Source organism: Neopelma chrysocephalum, unplaced genomic scaffold, assembly GCF_003984885.1.
Source record: "Neopelma chrysocephalum unplaced genomic scaffold, ASM398488v2 Primary Assembly neopelma1_100, whole genome shotgun sequence".
Lineage (NCBI taxonomy): Eukaryota > Metazoa > Chordata > Aves > Passeriformes > Pipridae > Neopelma > Neopelma chrysocephalum.
The window spans coordinates 2,201,766-2,214,972 of NW_020897763.1; the positions used below are offsets into that span (position 1 = coordinate 2,201,766).

Genomic DNA, 13,207 nt, shown 5'->3' on the forward strand with positions numbered 1-13,207 from the left:
AACCACCCAGCACAAGTGGAATAGTAATCAAATACCTGCTTTGGCCTTCAGCCAATGTGATATTCCTGGCAAACAGTCAGGCAACAAGTAGCTGGGATTTATTAACAAGTGCCTTTTGTTTGCTCAAATTATAAATATGGAGTTTGCCCTCGGTCTGTGAGAAAGAAACCAGAGGTGTATTTTGTTGTTGATCAGTTATTTATTTGTTTTTATTCCAGCCTTGCAGCCCAAAATAAAGCATAACCACGGCTTTGCCCTGTTTTATAAAGGGGCTGAAAATGAAGATGCCAGTTCCCAGCCAAAGGGGGATAATATCCATTTCCATGTACCACTTTGCCAAGGCATTTTCCAGGCCACTTTGCTCAAGCACAGCCCTTGTTGAAATTCTGTGGGGAGATTACTTCTCCTTTGGAAGGATTAGAGGAATTGAAGAGTAACTGCCATTCAATAATCCCGTGTAAGTATCTAATCAACCATAATGTAATTACCAGAAAGTTTTAAAAGGTCAAAAAGGCCTTAGTGTGACGTTCCTTGAAAATGAGAAAGATCCCTCCTCTGCTTGGGCAATGACTTAAAAAAAGAGAAGTGTAAGAGAAACAGAGTGTAACAGCTGAATGTATTTTTCATACTCCATTAAAAACTCAAGGAATAGGCAGAGGACAAGGAACACCACAGTGCACTTGCACTGATTTTCATTCTCCCCTAGAAATCACAACACACACAAAAACCTGCTGCAACAGAGCAAATTCATCCTGCTCTCCAGGTAACACAGAGATGCTGCTCCTTCAAGTGCATCTTGACACGAAATATCTCACACAATATTGAGCACTGCTCATTTTCTAGCAGCCTGAACAAACTGAATTTTATAGACTTCCTCCAGCAGTTCGGGCAACAGGGAGAGGTTAAGAAATATCTGAACACTCTTTCCCCTCTCCAGGTCTTGCAAGAGTAGAAATGAACTCCCCGAGCTCATGACACATTGAGAGGGGGTGGGGGCAGAGAAATGGCTTTCAAAGTTAAGAGCTGCAATGATTTCAACATGTTAAGCAGCAGATGTTCCAGCGACTGGCAAATCTCTGCAGAGACCAGGGAACAGGAGTTTCAAAGCTTCCAGATCGTGTTTCTTTAACTGGAAGAACAGATTCTTAATAGCAAAACCCTCCCACACTGTCCCACCTTTCTTCCCAGGTGGAAATCAAGGGGAGAGAAAGGGGAGAAGGCAAACAAAAGAGACTTCAATTACATCTTTTCCTCTTTCCAGAGAATGACAATATACCCTTTTATTGTCTGGCATAGCAGGAATTCTCCCTAATTTTTAACAGCAATTTCTCCTCCATGGCAGATGTAATTCTGTCTTTTGAGAGTTGTTCTTGACTATGTTCAGAGCTGAAGACCTGAAGCACTTCTGCTTATTTAATTAAAGTTTCAACATCCATATGAAACTGTGAGCAAGTTAAGAGGAAAAAAAAACACAGCCTGAATTTAGACCAACAAATCTCAACTGGCCTCATTTGGGAAAATCTTAAAACACTCGAAGAATAAAGTTACTGAAAAAAAATTAAAAGTCAAGAGGAATAAAACCTCAGGTGTTCAGCACAGACAACAATAAATCAGTGCACCAGAGGTAAGAAGGTATTTTAAAAGGGTATTTTTAAAAGAACCAAACAAAAAAGTCTCAGATACCTTCTTGAAGAGGCGTCCTGAGTCCTCGCTGACCTGCACAAAGCGGGGGATGATGTTGTTGAGATAGATGTCACTGAGGGTGGTGTGGTCCCTGCTCTCCCTCTTCACCTGATTGAGCAGCAGGTTCCAGCAGTTCACTGGCGACAGCACGTTCTGATCCTTCCTAGAAAGGGCACAAAACAGAAAAAAATTGGGTAGGACTCACCTGAGGTGAACACAACGATTCTGCTCGTGATGTCCTGTGTCTATAAACGCTGGAAATGCAGCCGAGGGATGGATGGATTTGCTGAGGGAGAGGAGAGCAGAGGAAAACACACAAAACACACCCTCAGCTACATCTCCCTCCATTCCCGTGGCCATAGGCTTTTGTCCCCCCAGCAAACAGATCCTGCAAATGCAGGCTGCAGTGTGCCAAATGCAGGCTTTAATTTTTCCTGCTGAATCCAGGATTTTGTGCATAAATCAGTGCCTGAGGGAGAGCGGTGGCTCCAGTGTCTGACAACAGGTTTCACGGTCCCGTCTCGAGCATTTGTGTCTGAACCACAATAAAAAGATTTCAAGCACCCAGTTGGCTAAAGAAGCATCTGCATAGGGAACGAAATGTTGTGTTTCATGTACAAACCCAATTATGTGAAAGCATCTCTATCTGTCCTGAGCCAAAGAGACAGAAACAGTCGCACAAGCAGCTTTATTTTCTCATCTTTGAACCTTCTCCACCTTATTACGGCTGATGCACCCTGCAAATAAGCAATACAAAGGGAGATGAGAGGAACCTCAGTTTCTCTGGATCAGCATTTCATCTGCTGAAAGGAGTAAGTCATTTTTTGGGGCACCATTTTATCCCAGACAAAAGCAGGGAGGTGAGCAGGGTGAGGTGCTTCAGCAATGCTTGGAACTGGCACATCCAGGTGGAGCCTTAAAAACATCATTTACTTCTCCCTAGGTCTGTTTATCATTCATTTACAGTACAATAATATTTATTTAGAAAAGACTAAGTCAGATCTGTGGTGCAAAGCCAAAGCTCTCCTTGACTGTTGTACGTGACTGTATCGGATTTCTTTCCTCTTAAAAAGAAATGTGGTTTAATTTCTATTGAAAAGGGAATATTCTGCACTTGAAAGGACAGCAATCTCTGCTGCAAGAAATGTCTGACATTGGGAAAATGGGAAAACTAAGCCAGGGCAGACTTTCATTACCCTCCTCATGACATCAGCGGTTGGATTTGTGGTGCAATATGGATAATTTTAGATAAAGAAGAACAGTTCAGAAGGGCTGAGCTTGATGCTTTTTTTCTTAAAAAAAAAAAAAAGAAAAGCTCAGGAATGACTGCAGCCTATGATTCTCAACTGCTTCAATGTTTGGAGTGTGTGTGTAGTGGGAGGGGATATAAAAAGGACTCTGGGCTTTTTGAGTTAAAAAAAAAAAAAAAAAACATGAGAAGGCACAGATTTAATTTAGAGACAGTATTTTCCTTCATATTCCAGTGTCCTGCACTGCAGGTACAAACCCAGATGGAACAATCCAAGTGCAGAACTGTACAAGGTTCAAGCTGCCAGATGTTGAGCCTTGTAAATCCAATAGCTGCCCCTCATCTGCAGCCAGTGTTTGCAGCATAATCCTCGTTTTCTTAATGTGCCACAGAGCTAATTAGTGACTGTGAGAGCTACATAATAGAATTGGGAATCTTTGGGTGCTGACCAGGCTGCAGCCAAAGTGATGAGCAAAGCAGAGCAGGAGCCATGTGCTCTGAGCCTGCTGAGACAGAGATAAGAGCTGCCACCACAAGAGGAGGTAATGAACACATTAAGGGTTTTTTCTTCCACTAAAAGGAGGGCAGGAGGAGAAACAGCATCTCCAGGAGGAGCTTCTCCAGGGAGCAGTGCTGGGTCAGAGGTGTAGAGGCCAAATGAAGAGCCACCAAACTGTGCCAACAATCTGTGGTTCAGGCAGAAGAAAGGATATAAAGAAAAGTTTATGAAGGACAGGACTATAAGATATTAAAAGCTGGTTGGTTTGCTCCTTCACACCAATGATATCACAGCACTTTACCCACTGACTCAGTATTTGCCCTCTAAAGCTGGCAGAGTTACAAGTGAAAAATCAACCAACGACCATAAGGACTTTGGGAATGAAACTTAGGAACAAAAAGCTCAAACTCTCCACCAGCTGACCTCGTTCTAGGTGTTCAAAATCCTGCCTCAACATCCCTAATGGACTGTCAGCCCAACCCCACCACGAGCAGCTTGGAAGAGCTGAGAGCCTCAAGGACCACGAGTTAGGAATGCATGGAAAGGAGCAGAGAGCAGGTACAAGGGCCTTGCTTCCCAAAGCAAACTGAAGCCCCAGGGGGAACCAGAAGAGATGCAATAGTTAACTGGACAATTCCCAGCTGTCCAGCCTGCCCTGCCACAACACCCCGAGCTATTCTAAGGCAGCACATAGCAGGAATACCAGGAGCCCATGAAAAGCCTGGTGAGCAAAATCACTGGTGTCTAATGGCGCCAGATGGGTTGTTGACACACTCCATGTGGTTACACATGAAAGGCCATCCTGCAGGAAAAAAATAATCCCAAGCCCACATGTTTCCAATCCGCGGCCGGGATTGTCACCTTGGGATGCGCCGCGAGCGCCGCGCCCCGAGCTCAACCTCAGGCAGCCACAGCTCTGCACATTTCGGGGTTTTTCATTTAAATTCCTTTAATTTCCCGGTGTCTGATGGGTTCACTAACCCCTTCAGTGCCTTGTCAAAAGGGTCCTTTGCTGTTGAACAGGTTTGATGTCTCCACGACGAGGCTTTTACAGGAAGGGAGGCAAAACCTCCCCGTTATTTGCGAGCGACGATTTTCCCAGCAAAAAGCAGAGAAAGGCAGGAATGAAACAGAAGAGGAAAGAGGCACTGACTTGCTTCAGACCTTCCAAGAAGCCTTTAAAACTCCACACAGCTTAGAGCACCTCTAAAACTGCAGCATTTCCCGGGGTGGAACATGGCCACAGTTTTCACAACACAGAGCAGAAGTTCTACAACTGTTTACAGCAAACCCTTTTTGAATCGTAACCACGAGCAGATGGCAGAGAGGCAAATTGTGATTTTCATTAACCATTTGAATCCTCAAAGGAGCTGGCAAATACACTCTGCTTCCAGTTTCATGTCACCACAGAGGAGGGGTGAAAAAGGGAAGGAAAATATGCAACAGGGACCGCTGGGTACGACCAAGAACAAGCTCCATTTCCACACATTCCGCAGGATGACGGAGTCAGTGTTCACCCTGAAGTGATAAAAACTGATGAGATCAACCCAAAACTTTAGGACTTGGATACAAATTTTCCCAAAGTGCTGGCAACTTCACATTGGAGTCAAACTCCCCCCCCCGTGAGGGGGATGAGGAGAAGAAAGAGGAGGAGGAGGAGGAAGACGCCAAGATCCAGGTTTATTTCAAGCACTATTTATACTCACATAAAGATGGTGTGATGATAGTGAATCTGGAGAGTTTATTTAGGTTAGCCCAAATTACACCAGATCACAGCAATCAGGGGTGTTTGGGAGCAGGAAGAGGAAGTTGTGCACAGATTTTTAGGGAACCACAAAGTATGAAGCTCTGTGGTTTCCCGGGCGTTATCTTGATCGGGTCCTGTGCAACTTCCACTTCAAAGTTTTCAGCTGGTCTCAAAAGATCAGAAGGGAAGGCTGAGCCTCAAATATCTGAAATGTCTTAATTAAATTACTCATTCATACAAGGACCTTGCAGACAATCCAAGATTTGTCTGCTTTAAGGCAAGCAGGAGAGAGAGACAGACGACAGTGATACAGAGTTGGGCATTGCAAAGTAACAGCAGAAAATATAAAATAGATTTAAAAAAAAAACAAAACAAACAAACAAAAAAACCCCAAACAAAAACAAAATAAGTGATTAAAAATTTGAAAAATTCAAAAACCACATCCACAAAACAGGAATAGGAATATTGGGTTTCCATAAGGAGCACCAGACAAGGGAATGAATCAGATGAAAATTAAAATGTTACTAAACAAACACTCAAATGAATGAACATAGAATCACAGAATGGTTTGGATTGGAAGGGAACTTAAAGTTCATCCAGTTCCATCCCCTGCCATGGGCAGGGACACCTTCCACTAGCCCAGGTTGCTCCAAGCCCTGTCCAACCTGGCCTTGGACACTCCCAGGGATGGGGCAGCCACAGCTTTCTCTGGGCAACCTGTGCCAGGGCCTCCCCACCCTCCCAGGGAAGAATTCCTTCCATACATCCAACACAAACTTCTCCTCTTTCCATTGGAATCTATCCCCCCATCAGTTCCTCGTGAAGGGTCCCCTCTCCAAGGGACATGACACTGTCCATGGGAGCAGAACCCTTCCTGTGAATGATGGTTTTAAAACAAGTCTCCTGGTGGTACACACGATATCAGAAGTTTCCTCTTCCACCTCCCCAAAAATTTTCAGGACCTGCTCCCTAAGGGTGTTCAATGGACACTTCCAGACCCAAAACACATCCTAAAACAGTCCACCCTGCAAACCATGGAGCTGGAGCCAGGCCAAGGGTCAGAGCAGGGATTTAATTGTTGCTGCAAACACTATTTCAAACCTCTCTGAATTTTGCTCTCTGGCAACAGTGGCTGCAATCACACCAAGCAACACAGGGCGAGACTGGGATCACTGATATGATGAGAAGCAGCACAGAAATCCCCCCCTGAGGCTTTACATCCATTTTTGCTGGTCACGTCTCCCTGGCTCTCTGCATTCAAGGAGGTCACTGAATAAATGAATGTTTCATGCTTAGAAAAACCTCCCAAACGCTGGTACTTGACAGACTCGGGCAAAAATGTGCAGGACTCAGCTTCAGCAAAAAGAACCACAGGTCAAAACAGCCTATGACAATGTTTTTTATCATCACCATCATCATTATTATTATTATTATTATCAACATTATCATAACGATGATAATGTAATTGAAGTCCACGTGACCCAAATGCTTCTGTCAACGCCTCCCTCACAGCCTGTATCATCTTGGCTTTAAAGAAATCATTTGGCTTTTAGGACAATTAAAGCTGAACTTCTCTGCAAGCTGCTCATTCAACTCGAGCTCTGATTTTCCCTGACGCAGCTCAGCGTTAACTGCAAATTTTGAGAATTACAAGCATGGACATCCATGCTGCTCCCTGCCCTTCTCTTCCAAAAGATTCCAGTTATGAACATCTGTTGTTTACAAGTGCTCAGCCTGAAGGTTGCCAGACTTATTCTGCATCTTCTACTTCAAGGCAAAGGCTGCCAGAAAGCCATCTGAATTTCATGCTGGGATATCCTGGACATTCAGCTCTCCAGCTGACAATTGCTGCTCAGTGTCCTGCTTCCAAAGATTATCTTGATTTAAAATATGGCCTTAAAATAGCATTGTCTTTTCACTTTTTTTTTTCCTTTTTCTGTTTGGTTTTTTTTTTTCTTTCCCATTTTCTCTCTTGAAAGGAATCACTCAAGATTTGCCACGGTTTTTATGCTTTTTGAACAGTCAAATGCCTCTAGGACAAAAATCATGTGAAACAGGAGGATTGAAGGTTGGAGCTGAAGGTCCCAGGGTCTCACTGGAGTGGGACAGAGCCTTTCTCTGGGGCTGGAAGTCAAGAAGAGACCCCCAGACCCAAGAGACACCTGTGAGGTGGATGCTCTGATTTACCTGCTACACACCTTAGTCAGGCAGATCTTTAAGGAGCAATGACTACACCAAATCTGTCACCACCAAGCTCTTGTAACAACCAGAGTTAGAAGACTTGGGCTATAAAATGCCCTTTTTTTCCTCCACTCCTTGTGCCACTTCTATTTACCAGTGGGTTCTGAGGAATATATATAATATATATACCAAATATATACATTGTGTATGACTCTTTAATAGCCTGTTCTGACTGAAAAAACACATTTTTAAAAGAGAATAGGCAGAGTGAGGTCTAACAGCCATAGTGGAGAGTTAAAAGCAAGTAAAACCTGGGATATATCCAACTGCCATCAACTCACATGTCACCTTGGCTAAATCAATCTGTTCCCCTTCTTCAAAGATCTCAGATGAGAATAACACACACCTACCTCTGTAAATCATTTTAAGAAGCTTCAAGCTGAGCACTGTGCAAACACCCTTTCAGTCCAGCCCCAGCTATGCAGAGTTTGCTGTCAAGACCCAACCACTTACACTTCAGAACCCATATGGAAAATACTCCTACAACGACAGGCTGAGAGAAATTGGATTTGTTCAGCCTGGAGGAGAGAAGCTTCAGGGTGACCTAACTGTGCCCTTCCATACCTGAAGGAGCTGACAAGAAAGATGGAGAGGAATTATTTACAAGGGCTTGGAGTGACAGGACAAGGGGGAATGGCTTCAAACTGACAGAGGGTAGGTTTAAAATGGATATGAGGAAGAAACTCTTCCCTGTGAGGGTGGGGAGGCCCTGGCACAGGTTGCCCAGAGAAGCTGTGGCTGCCCCATCCCTGGAAGTGTCCAAGGCCAGGTTGGACGGGGCTTGGAGCAACCTGGGCTAGTGGAAGGTGTCCCTGCCCATGGCAAGGAGATGATCTTTGAGGTCCCTTCCCACCCAAACCATTCTGGGATTCTATGCAAACGTGCCCACCTGACCAGCTCCCCCTCCGAGGCAGGAAAACAAACCCCACAAAGCAAAGCCTTTGTGAGAACCCCCCCAGCAGCCTGCCCTTTCCCCTGCTCTTTTCCTTGAAGCCTGTTCCTTTTTCCCAGCTGCTGGAGGAAGCCACACAATCCAATTTCAAGGGTCAGCCTGAAGCCTCCTGCCCTTGACAGCGTTCCCTTAAACGATCACAGTCGGAGCAACTCGGCAATTACATAATAGCTGTTGAGTATGAAAGCACATGCAAATTACAGGGTGAGAGCCTGGCAGATTCCCTCCCTGAGTGTGTGTTATGGGATCTAAAAAGGGGCCAGTGACACGGGGAGCAGGCCCTGAATGATACGGTACCTTCCGACATAATTGCCAGGTTCTGGGGAGAGCAGCCTATTATGGGGTATTTATAGGGTCAGAGCCAGGCAATTACAGCCCAGGGCTCCTCTCACAGACATGTAATCCCAGGCTCCCGAGGAGGAGAGATCTGATGGCTGCCTTTGATCAAACGGGCTTCTGGGGGCTTCCCGAGGAGATTACAGCTTCAGCATCTCCAGAGGAGATACCAGCCAAGATAGTCTCCCCAGCTCAGACAGGGCAGTGGTGGGGAGAGGTAATTATAACTGGAATTGCTTCCTTGCTGATCCCTGTGGTATTCTGACACAACTCTGACTGTCGCAGACAGCAGACAAGCGACCAAACAAGTCCTAGATGGAGGAACCCAGGACAGACAGCTTGACCTGTGCCACTGCTGTGGCCAGTATTGCCCATAGAATTGGTTTTTTCTCTTATTTCAACTCAACAACTGATACACTTGGGACTCAGACTTCGCAGGGGTAACATATTCCAAGAGAAAGGTATTTTTCTGTCATTTTTCTGCTCCTAATATGAGTGAAATGAGGAGCCTGAGCAGCATCAGCCCTCTCCCTGCAAACTGAAGTTGATGCTTAGGAACAGCTTTCAGAGTATTTTGGGCAATGCCCTGCACTTGACCAGAAAAGCATGGACATTTAATTCAGAAATTCAAGCTGAGGTTTTATGTGCTGACAAAATCACCTCTCCAATTCAGGCTACACTCCATAGCTGGGATATCTGAGGTCAATTTTGCCCAGGTACAACTGTATAAATCTTATCTGAAGGACAAACAGCTCAAAAACCAGGGCAGGGGTCAATAAGGAAACTGCATTAGAGTAAAAAAAATAATAAATTTAAAACTCTGCAGTATCACAGCCAGCATGAAGTATTAATTCACATGAAGTATGACACCATGTAGGAGTCTGTCTGACTACAGTCAAAACTTCCACATTATACATTCACTCTAAATCTTCAAATAGGAACTTTCCCAGCACTGGAAGCTGGATATAAAAGCATTTCTATGGGATGTTTCACACCGTGTAATATAAAGGAAATCACCTCAATTTTCACCAGGAACAACAAAAAAATCAACTGAAAAGACCACTCATAATGCAAAGGAAAATTACAGTTCAAGGCATAATTTCTTTAGTGCCATCTTAAAGGCATGTGCAGAATACACACAAGCTTATAGTTGTAACAACATTTGCACTGGAGAGGAAAAGAAAAAACACTTCAGACAAGGACAGGTCTATAGATAAGCAGAATAACTCTTCTCCAGCCTGTCAAACAGCTCTGCTGGGCAGTCAGGCTTTCCCAACAACGCAGCACAATGTGTGTTTTAAAGGAGAACTAAATCAAATTACATCAAAGCTGCACAGAAAGAAAACTAAAATGGTGCCTCCTTAATGGCTTCCACAAGAGGAGCTGCTGGTGGAGCTGGAAAGCTGCTGCATCCCCACATCCCTGCAAACCCAGCAACAACCAAACACAAAACCCGGGGAACAGCCCAACCCAAACAACGCTCGAAGTGACGCCGCATTTTGGGCGGGGGCAGACCCAGATGGATCCTCTCAGCCCGATCTGTCCAAAGCAGAAATGATTCAGGTCCCAAGGCTGCTTTAGCTCCGTGTTTTTCCCCAGCTGCTGCCCTGACAACAAAACCCAACAAGCCCCGTGCTGCTCTGCCCAGATGTCAATCCCGGGAGCTCCGTGTTGGTCGCCTCCTCGCCGGGCTGGTGGCTCTGCACCAGCCCCTTCTTCATCCACAGGTCCTCTCTTGCATCCCCCCCTTCCCTGGGAAAAGCACCTCCTGGCAGGAGTCAGGAGTAAATCAGAAAGACTCCATGAAACCACGTTCCTACATGTGTTAGTCATCCCAACTCAGATAAGTGGGGAAGAACCAAAAACCAGGAACAACCACAGCAATTCCAGACCCACTTGGAAATAATCCTTCAAGCAGGGGAAAAATTGACTGTTGATAAGGACATCTTTAAATTTTAACTGAGTCCCATCAGCTTAGTACCTTGGGATTCCCCTGCCCCCAGTGGCACAGCTCTGTTGGACTCAGGAGCACTCCTGGCCTCATTTCTCTACTGTTTGAAGTGATAGTAGCAGAGATACAACACTCAACTCCTACACTGAGTATGTGTGGGATATTGAAAACAGAGAGCTGACAGCATAAAACAGATTGGAAACAGTTACTCATAAAAAAACCCCAAAAAACCAGACCAAAGCCACCGGCACTGAAGGAAATCCTGGCTTTGTCCATCAAATGTGGTGCACGGCTTTGCCCACCTTTCCCAAGAAAATTATTCCTTTTACACGTGCCAATTTTTACCATTTCATTCCCTACTGACAGCATTTGACCTACCAGGAATAACTGAAATAAGCATCCAGAAACATGGAATGGGTTCTGTGTTCAACCCAAACTTGGGAAACGTTTGACTCTGACATTCACAGCAGGGCTGGTACCTACATTCACTAGATCAACTCTCTTTCCCATTCCTATCCTTGCAATCGAATCTCAGAGAGGGGAAGGGGGAGAAAAAAGGGCAAAAACAAAAGGCAAATACTCTACTTGAATTGCTGGTCTTTGGTGCTCCTAGTTTTAGCCAGGAATCTCTCAGCCAACTTCTCCAAATTCCTTGAGTAATCCATCTCAATCTCTGCCTTCTTGCGGAAGAAATCCTGCAAGTCCTGCAGTAACTGGACCCGAAGCTCACACTGTTGGTCAAGGCATTTCAGCTGCTCTACCAATTGGGCACGGATCTCTGCAACAAATAAAAGCACTACAGATTAAAACAAAATCCCATCAGAGAAAAAAAAAACATCAAAAATCTCCAAGAAAATGTAGTTATAAATACGTTCCCTCATTAGTGACACGTCAGCAAAGCTCCATCACCGTGATTGACTCTACCTGCAGACAGAAAATGATTGCAGTTGGATCTTGGAAATTCAGCCAAAAACCTGCAACCCGGTGCACAGACCTACCAGCAAAGCTCCACTGCTGGAAAGCGCATCAGTAACAAGTGTCAAGTGCATTTTTGGCATCGGGAACAAGTGGTCACTGCCTAAAAATGTACTGAATCTCAGTCTGGAAAAAGGGCTAAATGCTGCAATACCCCACGTCAGCTCCGAAAATCACTTCAGGGAATTTCTATCAAATTCCTCCGCAGACGATTCCTGATGCAGAAACAAGACGTTGCACATTCTGGGGCACTCCCCGAAGGCACCAATTTTGGATTATTCAGTTAGTTACTGAGTCTCCAGCTGTGCAGCTCTCGTTATAAACCAAGCCATGAAACAGAGAAAAGACACCCCTTCAGGGAGCCAACACGACAGCATTTCCCATCAGGGAATTATCTCCAGGAAGATGCTTTTTAAAAATATCTGCAAGTATGATATCTATGTCTGAAGGACTCATAAAGCACACGGATATAAGTGTTAATATTATAATTAATAATATTAATTATTAACACAAATTCATCATAATTGCAGCATAATTATTATGAATGTATCTACATGAACACAATATTTTACAAACAGTTTTCAAACGTTTCACAAATATGAAAACATCTCCCATTAGCATGGAGCCAGGTGTCCTCCTTATCCTGAATCTGAGGGACAGAACAGTGAAATGACTCACTCACGGTCAAAGAGGGCAAGAAAACACAGCAGAAGCGTGTCACTCTCAGTCTAAAAATGCAGAAATATTCAGTGATGCAGCCAGTAAAGGTTATTTGGCTTTTATACAGGCAATAAACTCAACATGAAACCAATAAAATATGCACTTTCATCTCAAGGTCTTTGAGCAGTCAAACTGTAGAGAGGCCTGACTGTTAGTGCTGCTCTTTCCAAAGGTTTTCCAAGCTGTGCTGTTCCAAGCTGAATCCAGAACCAGCAATAAAATAAGCAAAATTCACGTTTCCAGCACTCACAGCTTTTCTTCCCATCAACACGCTGCGACTGCAAGTTTGTCACCACAGCCAAAGGTGGGGAGGGGATCATTTCCCAAATGCAATTTTTTTAATCAACTCCTTCACGGCTAATTCCTGAAATTCATAATCTCAGAGGCCAGCCTGGCTCCTCGGCGTGCTTGTCCCTTTGCCCAGAAAAAAGCAAACCATCTGGACCTCCGTGGCTTCACTCCTGCCATGCTCTGTTGAGCATCAGCTGCCTTGAATCCTGCTCACATCTGTGGGGGCAGTTTTAGGGGACCCATCTTTATTTTAGGGACTCCCAAACCCAAAACACGTGTATAAAATTACAGCTTCTAGTTAGAACTTGCCAAAAAAAAAATAAAAAAAATTAAAAGAAAAGCACAACCTGTACGAATGTGGGGTTTTCAAGCTCGATTAGCACTTTAATTTGGTAGTTCCACTTCTCTCAGACTGTAGCCAAGGGCTTCCACAGCAAGGAGAGAACACAAGCAGCAAGGTCATGGCAAGGGACTCAAGCCCAAGTCCTATGAGGAGAGGCTGAGGGAGCTGGGGCTGTTCAGCCTGGAGAAGAGGAGGCTCAGGGGAGACCTCCTCACTCTCT

The 13,207-nt window shown here is 44.7% G+C and overlaps 1 protein-coding gene across 1 annotated transcript in view; it reads right to left on the reverse strand.

Annotated features, from left to right (window-relative positions):
- The window catches only part of SRGAP2 (SLIT-ROBO Rho GTPase activating protein 2), a 91,834-nt gene that overhangs the window by 55,549 nt on the left and 23,078 nt on the right, over positions 1-13,207 (reverse strand). The window contains exons 2-3 of the mRNA XM_027695038.1: positions 11,244-11,436; positions 1,684-1,846 (exon numbers count right to left, since the gene is read on the reverse strand). Coding sequence (XP_027550839.1) covers positions 1,684-1,846; positions 11,244-11,436 — 356 coding nt within the window. The remainder of the gene's footprint in view (positions 1-1,683; positions 1,847-11,243; positions 11,437-13,207) is intronic.